Below are 11,808 nucleotides of genomic sequence, written 5' to 3' on the forward strand. Positions count from 1 at the left end.
TTGGATATGTAGAGACAAGTAGCCAATTTGCATGCACTATTCAAAAAGACACTCTAAGCTCGGGAAGTTAATTTTGGTCATTAAATCTTAAACTTAATTAGCCGTTTCAATGTGAAGGCTTTTTGCTTATTGCGAAGCACGAGAATGATGAGCAAGCGAAGAAAGATTGATCGAATGATGAAGATCCCTTTGGAAAACCATAATATTAATAATTTATTTCCAAAAGTGGCGAGGACATATAGAATCTTTAAAGACGATGATTAAAGAAAAACTTGTGGTCCACAGAGATTGGTTTTAATTTTCTAATTAGAGATTAATCTCTAACATGTGGAGTACACTTGGGTGAGACAAGGCCGCAATCATATCCTTAAAATATTAACCGTTGATTTTATCAGTCGGCATAATTTGGTAAGTTCATTTCACCTTGGGGAACACTGTTCGAATAGCGGCAACCAAAAAGGGGATCAAATAGTGAAGAGGAAAGCAAATCTAGGTGTGATGCGATATTGCTGCATTCTTGTTTTAGAAATGTCGATCCTTAATCACTGCTTTAGAGATTTGGAACTTTATGTTAGGTCGTTATCATTAACCTACTAATCTTTGACCTGATATTAAATTAACGCGTCTATAAAATATTTTGAAAAGAGTCACATATTGTAATAATTATATTTTTGAAAGACTAAGTGTATTCTGTAGCTACAAATTTTTAGTAATATTCTTCATCATAGCCATTGAAGAACGGCCCAGACTAGTATTTTTGTGGAATGTTCAGGAATTAAAACGTCTATTATTTTCTTAACTTGGACGAAGGCATAATAGTCACTGTAAAGTTAGTTCTTAACACTAGCAATTGTTAATAAAAATGTAGTTAACTGATATTCTTCAACAACTTATAGTTACATGGTACTTTCTGAAAACATGTGTATTTGCTTAATATATATTATGTCAATGGTTAAGTGATTGGATTCTACATACGCACGCGTGCGTAATGAGTTCTTAGTATACACTGTTATATTTTAATTTCAAATGTGTATTTAGGGGCAGATTTAAGATCTTTAATCAGGTCAAGTTAAATTAGACATTTATAAATATGCTTGTATAAAAGAGGAATGTTGGTACATATATGGGTGGGGGGAGGGGGGGGGAATTTAAAAAAACATGTGTATCAAGTAATACAACGTCAAGAACTTAACTCTAAACAAAATACATATATTTAATGAAATGATAAATTATTATTTTAATGTTTAATTATAAAGATCTCAATGCACCAACAAACTCGAGATCAACTGGTAAGGGACTGTTCTATCTTAACTAAGGTTCTCGGTTTGAGACTTGAGAATGCAGTTGTATTAAATACTTGTTAGGAGAGCTTTGTAGTTTTGCCGCCCTGGTGGTCCCATCCGATTCGAATATGAATTATTCGAGAGCCAATGTGGTATTCAGATACCAGATGATTTAATATACGAAAATAAATAAAGATCCCAATACAAGTATTTAATTAATTAGGAACATACTTAAGGGAACAGTGATGACTAAATCCTTAAATATTTAAAAAAAAATCATGGAACTTAAGGATTTTAAATAACGTTTTGTGTTTATCAAGTGTGGTAACGCAAAATTCTATAAAAAGTTGATCTGTTTTTTGGGGTCCTTTTAACAGTTTTTGTCTAATAATTGTCTATCTCAATTTTTTTTTTTTATTGATTTATTTTTTTAATGGGGAAAGTCTGGACTAGATAATTCTTGTATGGGTAATACGTACAGTTGTTTTGGTTGATCCCATTCAGTAACGGGGCACTTTCCTAGAACAATAAATTCATAAAAAGGTTACTATAAATTCAAATCACTTTCACTGGAATTCAAGGTACTGCCACCCAATCACTCGAAATTCAAATCCAAACTCTCCTCTTCGTCATTTTCACACAAATATTGACCCTAAACACGTGATGGACACTGCCTCACTGACCTTACCCTATGAATCTACGTGAAAGCCGAAACTGCGGGAGGACCATTAATAATGCATATTCATTTTTAATTCAAGGGGATGGGTCTTGGTCTCAGTCAAAAGCAGGCACGTGATTAATTAATCTCTCAGGTGGTCACCACCAATGCCATATTGCCCACAGATTGGCCCACTTGTCTTAATTTGTTTGGTTCCCACGAAATTATAAAAAAAAAAAAGATAAGAAGACGTAAATACCCTTAAAGTTTTGTGTATATATAGATAGATCTTTTAAGTTTTAACGGTTTATAAATAGACACATCCACTAATTTTCAATTGTTTTTGTTTACTTCAAAATTCGAACATACAATCAAATTCAAATTAATAAGATTAAGAGTTGGACTATTGGCACACCTCTAACATTCTCTTCAAACCCCTTTTTTGTATATATCCTTTTTAATTTCTAAAATAACCTTTAATTGCTGCAATTTCTTAATAAATCACTGCATAGTACTTCTGGGAAATTAAAAAAAATATTCTATCAAGCGCTCTCTTCCCCCCTCTCCCGTTTCAAACCACTTTCAATTTATTCTTGACTATAGCATTCATGAATTTATTATTTTAATCTCCATCTCTCTTTGTTTTTTTAGTTGGAAATATATACTCTATATATATATAAAGATAAGTATATGCATATCCGGAAAAAAAAAAAAGAAACTTAACCTAGTAAACAAACTTCATCAAATTATCTTTCCTTTGAAAACATAGTTTGTTTTTCGATCAAATTCCTATTCTATGAAAATTCATTGTTTTTTCAAATTTTGTAGATTCAAAGAGTTTATAATGGAGAAAAAGACTAAGAAAACAATGTAAGTGTGTTTAATTAGGTAAAGTTTTATTTTTAATATAAATTAAAATATAAAGGATAAATTTGTAAACACAAAACAAGTGGGGTTTCAGAAGAGATATAGAGGGGTGCCAATAGCCTCGCTCTAAGATTAATTTTGTGAAGTTAGCAAAATGGGAATCACACGCGCAATGTTAACTATCATGATCTAACTTAAAAAGGAGATAATGTGTGTATTTAGTGCTAAAACGTTAGGGGCATTTGTGTTAATTTTTTTTAGGACAATTATTCACCGACCACTTATTTTTTTGTACTTTTTAAAAAAATACACATATCTTTCTTTTTTTGGTTGATTTCCACCTAAAATTATATTTTCTTGCACATGTCCACTTGCGTCTACATGTTATAACTTTGCTGACATTATGGAGGCAAAATTGTCATTTTACCTAAACATACAAAAACGACGTCGTTTACGACTAACAATCTAAGACCTGACTTCGAATCCGATTCGGATCCAATCCGCAAATCCGATCAAATTGCACAATTAAAAAAATTAAAATATAAATACAAATAATATTTACTGTTTAAGTTGCATATATTTTATTTTATTTATGAAAATAATTCAGTTTGTTTTGCAATCTTTTTTTTTTGTCATTTAGTTAGGGTAAAATAGTCATTTTTTATTTAGGGGTAAAATTATTATTTTAATAATATTGTGTTAATTTCTTTAAAATAGTTAAGATGGTAGTGGACAACTGAAACACTTTATAATTTTAGGTGAAAATTAACCCAAAAAAAATAAAATTTATGTATTTTTTAAAAAATTTAAAAAATTATATGGTTAGTGGATAATTATCTTTTTTTTTAAGATAAATAAAAAGAAAAAAGAAAAAGTCCTAACTTTCACTCTCCAAACGCGGTTTGAGCTGAGATTCGATTTTCACATTGTCAGTTGTGATAGCTTTTGTCCGTACTCTGAGGATGTTGACTCTCTCACTTTCCTCACCAACTTCCTTCTTCAGTTACTTCCAACTGTCGATTCACTTGACTGTTACACATACAACTTACTAAAAGGAAAAAATAAATAAAGAATAAGTCACCGGGTGGTCGAATTGCCACGTTTCCACGCGAAACCGCGGGAAAAACTACAGCCTGTTTTGTGTATGAGGCGAGGCGGTTGGGGATTGGGGGCGGGGAACCTAACTGTCAACCCGTGTTTTGGACATCGTGTGACGTCACTTCGAAAAGGCTTCTCGTTGTCTTCTCTCGCCACGTCAGCCTCCAACCCCGTCTGTTCTTCATACTGCCGAGATCTTCCAGGAACTACTACTTCTAGAACAATCAAATCCTTCCCCATCCACCGAACTTAAATATATATATTTTTTAATTGAAAATTTTAACTGGTAATTGTTTTTTGGACCTGTCTATGGTACAGATTCTGTAACAAACATATCCCATCATCCCACCATCCGAACAAACATCTCCCGTCATCCCACCATCCGATTGTCTATTATTTAGTTTCTCACTCCACATTCAACCACATCCAACGGCTGATGCTGCAGTCTGTAGCTTACAGATTCTGTAAGCTAGTCAAGTCTTTGTTTTTTTAATTTTTAGTCGAAATTATCAACGTGCGTGTATTTATTACATGATCTCATAATTAACAGCTAAACGGATAATATAAAATTGAGACTGAAGTTTGACTCTGACTCTGACAAGTACGGGTTCATTCCCTTAATAAAATAGAGTTAAAAATATCAGGGGAAAAAAATCTTCATTTAACACGTGTCAAACAATGAAGCACTCACAACTTGTCTAAACACAGCTGGTAGCGAGCTCAGGTCCCACTTTCGAACATCGTAGTATGTAAAATCCGTGGATTCATTTCCAGCTGTCTCCTTATCATCTCCGTGTTCGCGTTTCTGAAATGCAAAGCCACCTATTAGAAATTTATAATCTTCCTTTCAAATTTAAAGGTCCATTCCAGTCTTAACTTTTATCTAAAAGATTTCACACACACAGCCAGTTAAGAGACATTTAGTCACTTCAGGCACTGAACTTATTATTATACCTGGATTGGATGGATTCTCTATCAAGCTGGTCATCGCCAGAGTCACGTGTGGGGAATTTTTCGGACGAGGACGTGGTGTTGTTGGCGTCGAGCAATCCAAAAAAGCGGGCGGGGAGGAAGAAGTTTCGGGAGACCCGGCATCCGGTGTATCGGGGAGTGAGGAGGAGGGATTCGGGCAAGTGGGTTTGTGAAGTGAGGGAGCCGAACAAGAAGTCGAGGATTTGGCTGGGGACATTTCCCACCGCCGAAATGGCGGCGCGGGCTCATGACGTGGCGGCGATTGCTTTGAGGGGGAGGTTGGCTTGTTTGAACTTCGCTGACTCTTCTTGGCGGCTGCCGTTGCCGGCTTCCACTGACCCCAAGGATATTCAGAAGGCCGCTGCGGAGGCGGCCGAGGCGTTCCGGCCCGAGAAGGATTTGAGGAGGGGGGATGACAAGATGGACGAGGAAGAAGCAGCGGAGAGGACGACAATGTCGGATGATGTGTTTTTTATGGACGAAGAAGCGGTTTTTGGGATGCCCAGATTGTTGACGAACATGGCCGAAGGGATGCTGTTGCCACCACCACCACCACCTCAGTCTAATTGTGGAGGGTATGAGGAGGATGACGTGGAAAGTAATGCTGACGTGTCCTTATGGAGTTATTCTGTTTAAATTAAGAGTGCGGTTAAATATCAAGAAGAACGAGAAAAAGACAAGAGAAATTATAGTTCAAGTTGTCGTTTTGTTTCCTCACTCTCTTCTTTCAGCACATGCTTCATTCTCTCATTTTTTTTCTCGTTCTTCTTTATACTTATCATTTCCCTTAAATTAATTAGTTTAGAAGTTTTAGTGAAGCAGTAATCAAACGGGCTCTGCTTTATTAGATTCTTTTTGGATTTATATTGGTGGTGGCAATAGGGATACACAATTGTGGCTCCGTACTTATTTTTTTAACTAGTACATGGGAGTGAGTGTAATGTTATATAATTGCTTAATTATATGGGCAAAAATGCCCATGTGAAAAGTAAAAAGAGTATAAAGTTCGTTTGTTGACAACAACCAACCATTTTCGCGACTCAATTGGTTATGGTGTATGGACATTATCGGGTGCAAATCATATCTTGAAATAAATGAGAAAACTGCGAAGCCTTGAAATTGATTTATTACAAAGGGCCTACCAATTACGTGCTCCTTTTACCTTCCTTTTTAAGCTTCTTTCGAAGAAAAATGGGTAATTATTAGTGAGGTGCTAGTGGGGTCTCAGGCTGTCACCATTGTCCCGGACTCTGTTCTGTGGCTGGAAGGTTACCCTCCCTCCTTAAAATGTGTCATTTTTCTAACGAGTACGATTTTTTTTTTAATGATAAAAGCCCAAATCTGACAAGATTTGAAACAACCCAAATGTGAAAAGCAATAGGCCCATGGAACTTCCTTGGTTCTGTTATCCGAATAAGTGTTTGTTTAATATGATTTATATAATAGTTATAAGTGTTTATTTAATTACATAAATTTTTTTTATTAGAAATTTTAAAGATTAAATAAATTATTTTACCTCTTTTTTAACAAAAGTTTAAATTTTAAACTTTTAAAAATAGAGGTTGAAATACTTTTTTAAAATGTTAAAATATCCAAAATATTATTTGCTTATGAGTTATTTTCATCCAACCCCCAAATGTTTCAACAATTTTCGCAGTTCCCCCATTCTGTTCATTTGACAGTTATTTTTAATGGAGTTGTTTGAAATTTAGTTAAATATAAAAAATGCCCCTTATCTTGAATTTAAAAGGATTAAATGACATAAACTGCTAATCCAATAATTGATATTTACATTAAAAACTCTTAATTAAATGCAATTATCCAATAATCTCATCAATTAACTTATCAAATAAATTTAATTTATCATCGTCAAATAATATTTAGGACATGAAATTTTGAATTTGCCCTTTGACCATTAGAATAAACGGTCAAATTAACGGATTTAGATCCCCACTAACAAGTCAAAACATTTGGGGGTGTGGTGGAAAATGTCAAAACATCTAGGGATAGGGCAGAATTAACCATTTACTTATTTCGCAATTTTATTTCATTTTTTTTCATGACATTACTTCAAAAAATTAACCTATTAAAATAATTTTATAATTTTTGTCAAATCTCTTATTGACAACTAAATAACTATAATTTTTTTATAGTAAAAACTCAACTAATAAAAACTCTAATTAAATGAACAATATCTAAAAAGTTATTGCAAATGGAGGTTAAAGGGAATTACCCAAGAACCAAGCATCGAAGGCCCATAAAGGAGCCATCTACAACGGCCAGCGTTCGCGCCAAGCAGGCTACTTGCGTGGATTCTCTTATTGCACATTGTTCTTCTACTTCTGTAAGAATATTGAGAAATGAGAATAGAAGGAATGAAGGATTCACACTTCGATATAAATATAGTGGCTTTTCTGTTTTGTAGTTTCTTAGACCAAGTTAAAACCAAAAACCAGGCCGCAACCTTTTCCATGGGAAAAAGACTGAGACGCTGATCCATCTCACCGCACAAAATCCCGCATCCATTACCTTGAACAAGATAGAAAACAGCGAACCACCGTGCTAATGGAAAATAATAATGAATTTACAGCAAAGTTAAGATACTTTAATTTCGTGTGACTTCCGCCTACCGAACTAACTAATTGGGTAGGGGAAAAATGCCAACATGAAGATCTAAGAATTTGATTTCTGTTACAAGAACATATCTCATAGACTCCAAGAAAAATGACGTGCCATGAAAAACAAAAATTTTGAAACAACAGGACCTGCCAGGTTGAGCAGTCTGGAAAATATAGAAATCAGGGGATAAGAGAATACATTCTGATGTTGAATAGCTGGCGAGCATGGTACAATCGGCTGGAAATGATTGGTGCATGTATTGATTGAAGAAATTTCACTTTGGTTTTTTCAGGAGAGCAGTTGTCCTGAACTCACTGTCATCTCTGATAAAGCTCCACCAAAGATATGTTAGAGGAATATTAGCAGCATGATATAAAGCATGAGCATCCACAAAACCCCGGTAGGGTGGGAAATCATATATCTGCAAAAGCATGGCTAAGCCTTCTCCAACAACCACCAACCACAGCTTCCAGCGTGATGGGTGGCGAGTAACACCAGCCCAAATTGCCCAAATGAGAAGTTGAGCTACGCCCATTGCTAGACATACTTTCATGTTTAGGCCTGCAATATGATTGACTACAGTAAAAACAGAACCCAAGAAACAGAGATATTAACATGATGAGCCAAATTCTGAATTGACACGATTTTTTTCCCATCCTTTTCTCTTTGTTTTTGTCAATTCACAGTCTTTTCAGATTATATTTCCAAGGGTGTGGTGATATCAAAAATAGGTTTGCACCACATTTCCAAGTATTTGTCTTGCATAATTAACACTAAGTCTACTAAGGAAGTTGAAATAATGAGTGGCATGACAGCAAAAGCCAGAATCAAACTCACAAATGCACTACAGGTATTACTTGGACCACCCGTGCGCCGGGGTGGGGGGGGTGGGGGGTGTTAAAGTAAATAAATCCAAGAGTGAAGTTTAACAAAAATGCAAAAGGATAAAAAAAGCCATGTAAATAGAAATTTTGCAGAGAACGGACCAGACATAGGAGTAAACAAAATTTGATGGTTGATTACAAATGGTTGAGAAAAGGTTATAGTAATAGCATGTGAACAAAGCAGATGAGAAACGACGCTATTGTCATAGGATTATCAACGTGGACATACCATATATAGTGTTCCTTGTCCAGACAAGTGTTATTGAAATGAATTACCATGATCAATTCTAAATTGAGATGTGTTCTCATGCATTGCAAGTCAAACTCATTAAAAGAAATGAATTACCATGATCAAGTTTATAGAAATTCAGGTACAAGATGTGAGTTGTCACAAATGCAATCAATGGAGCAGCAACCATGACCCTAGCAGCCTCGTCTCTGACGCTGAAAGCTCGCAGAATTGCTAGAATGAAATTAAAACCAAGTAATGCTACAGCAGAAGAACAATCGAGCTTCTCTGTCAATTCAACATCTCTGCAATCAAATTAGAAAACAGCAACGTCAGATGGGGCTAAGCAAGCGACAATGTGGCACAAAGAACTACAAAAATAAAATACGAAAAGAGACATTCAGATAATCATTTTACTTGATAAGATTTATGGAAAAGATATTAGAGGTAGCTCATTTCCCTCTGGTACAATAATGCAAGGTTTTACCATGAAGGAAAACAATTTTTTTTCCAGCTTCTCAAAAATGTTTCAGAAAGCACTGAGAGAAGGATCAGATGCAGTGAGAAGAATAAAACACATTTCCAAACAATATTTGCTGCATGAATAAAGTTCTCACTTTTTTCAAGAAAATGAATAGGCTCATTATCAAACTGTAAATTAGTAGATTATGAAGTGTTGCTGTTGGGCAGAAAACTAAAGCCCACTTATAGAGCTATTCTCTAGATATACTACCACAGAGCAAAATATTTTGTTGCAGATCTAAAGGTACATATAGAAGAGGACTGCTTACCGACTGTGGAAAACAGCACTCCAGAACCAGGAGTTCATTGCTAGGATGCCATAGATGTGCCATAAACCAGTATATTCGTAATAAGTTTTCTTATCTGGTCTCAAAGGCAACTTATAGTACAGAAGGATGAAGAAGGACATCCACCCATGAAATTGTATGGAAAGATTGAGTGCAGAGAGAGCAACAGCAACGGGTTCCTGGAAACATGAATAACATTTGAACAGGCAGAGCAGATAGGTGACTAAATCAGCCTAACAAGTAATAACATTTACAGATAAAACGTGCCCCAGAAAATTATGCAACAACCTGAATTCCGTAAACACGGCGGAATGGCCATTTCCCATGATACTTGACAGGCTTGTCACCAACTTTTTCTCTCTCCCCTTCCCTAGCAAGCATACAGTGATATCGACAGTCACTGCTGCAATCCCATTGTTTCCACCGGAGATAGAGTGGTTCTTGCAGATACCATGGCCCATCAATAGGTTTTCCATCAGATGAAAAGTTACAGTGTTGGAAGCATTTGTCCCCCACGCATCCAGTTTTCTCACACTGCTCCACACAACCCCTGCAAATCAATAAGTAAAATAAAGAATAACGTCCCACAAGCAAAAAACATGCACACGAAGTATAGACTAATGGAATTTTTTTAGCATGAGACAATTCCCAGGTTTAGTTAATCCCCCATCAGAACCAAAAGTCTATGTCAATCAACAGTAAGATTAAAAGTACAAAAAATCACAATAGCATAAACAGATGTAGCACGATGAATTTGTGTGAAATTTGCTTGGGAAATAAAAACGTAAGAATAAAATACTTAAAATCAAATAAATGGTAACACGTTCAAAGTGTCCCAAGAAATGGGGGACTCCAAGGCTTTAAAACCACAATCTTGACTGGCCTAACTTTGTTTTTTAAAAGGTAAAAGTGGCCTTAAGGCTGAAGATAACAACTCAGTTTTAGAATCAGAACATCAAATTAAGTCTTCAGCATAATCAACATTTTGTTTCACAGATCCTCAGATAACGGCAAGAGGCAGATGTGATCAAGCTAGCATCAGCAAAAGTCAAAACCGCAACTCCATAGGCAAGCTTCAATCATCAAACATCAAGGGCCGAATTAATCTTCCAATTTTAAACACCATGCCAAACTTTAAGTCGAAACTAAATGCATTCTGTGCTGCCAATCTTAGTCAAAACTACTAACAGGACAGCGAATCACTTAACAATAAACGAGTCTTCAGGTTCCAAAAGTGCTTTCAGCATCCATTGGACCAATCAAAAGTGCTTTTGGAAATCACTTTACTCAAAAGCACTTTCCACAAATAATATTCTCCACGTAGCAGAAAATAAATTTCTCCTCTAGTAAATTTGAAATCTAAAGCTTACCTCAAACATAACCCTAGCTCGTCAATACAACGGTGCTAGTACTTCATAATAAAAATAATGGAAAAAGAAAATGAAAAACATTATTAGTGCAAAAAGTATACTAATTGAAAATCTGTACTTGTAAATCGGATCAGCGTCACCGTCGCTTGCGTAGAGAGCTGGAAGCGTACATGAAATTAAAAGAAAGAGAGCAATTAAGTGACTGTGAGCCATCTGAATCGTGTAAAGTGGAAGTCAACAGAGGAACGTTTTAAGAGATTTTCTACATAATCGACGCTCCGGTGATTTGAGTTTTGTTACAAGAGCGAGTGAGGAGTTGAGTTGTTGGAATTTAGACTCGGTGGGAGAGAGAAGAGAAAAGGAGCGAGTCGAGACGGTCTGAGTGAAGGGAGAAACTTTAGACTCGAGTCGAGATGGATGAATCGCGAGTGTGATGGACAGGGCGGAGACCCGAATGGCAGAATCTCGTGAAGAGGTGATCGCTGAAACGATTCACGAGAAGACACGTGGATGTGAAGATGCTGGATGTGGTTTTACCAATTTGGCCTTCATAGCAGTCTTTCGCGGCTTTGCGCTTCTATTCAAGAAAAAAAGGGAAATTTGTAACAATAGCCATAAAACTTTTGTGTTTTTCAGTTTTAACTCTTAAAATTTTTTCTATCATAACTAGTCAAATACCTTATTTTTAGACTAGATTACCCTCATCACTTTCATCAAATTTACAAATATATGCCACTTTTTCAATTTCAGCACAACTAAATACGGATCTTCCTCAATAACTTAACAAACCTTCATCACACTCAACAAACTTCACCATTCTCAATAAATCAACAAATTCCATCAAACAAACATTACATAATTGAAGATATAATCATCAATTGGAGAGCTTATTAAAATTAGTTTATTCTTTTACACAATGAAAACATTTAATCTATTAATTTTATCAATTAAGTTTGAAATAAAATTGGGTTTTGTTGCAAATGTTGTTATTTTTCATTCACAAAACAATGTGATTTGTT

The 11,808-nt window shown here is 35.5% G+C and overlaps 2 protein-coding genes across 2 annotated transcripts; one reads left to right on the forward strand and one right to left on the reverse strand.

Annotated features, from left to right (window-relative positions):
- Nucleotides 1-4,750: 4,750 nt before the first annotated feature.
- LOC102618196 (dehydration-responsive element-binding protein 1D) lies at nt 4,751-5,905 on the forward strand. Its single transcript, XM_006490258.4, has one exon. It carries the CDS (start codon nt 4,870-4,872, stop codon nt 5,512-5,514), a length of 645 nt encoding a protein of 214 aa, XP_006490321.1. The 5' UTR covers nt 4,751-4,869; the 3' UTR covers nt 5,515-5,905.
- Nucleotides 5,906-7,379: 1,474 nt separating this feature from the next.
- LOC102617917 (uncharacterized) lies at nt 7,380-11,253 on the reverse strand. The gene is made up of 5 exons (XM_006490257.4): nt 10,908-11,253; nt 9,708-9,969; nt 9,402-9,598; nt 8,728-8,915; nt 7,380-8,058 (listed from the first exon to the last, which is right to left on the reverse strand). Exons 1-5 carry the CDS (start codon nt 11,000-11,002, stop codon nt 7,772-7,774), a joined length of 1,029 nt encoding a protein of 342 aa, XP_006490320.1. The 5' UTR covers nt 11,003-11,253; the 3' UTR covers nt 7,380-7,771.
- Nucleotides 11,254-11,808: the final 555 nt, after the last annotated feature.

The sequence above is a fragment of the Citrus sinensis genome, chromosome 9 (assembly GCF_022201045.2).
Source record: "Citrus sinensis cultivar Valencia sweet orange chromosome 9, DVS_A1.0, whole genome shotgun sequence".
Lineage (NCBI taxonomy): Eukaryota > Viridiplantae > Streptophyta > Magnoliopsida > Sapindales > Rutaceae > Citrus > Citrus sinensis.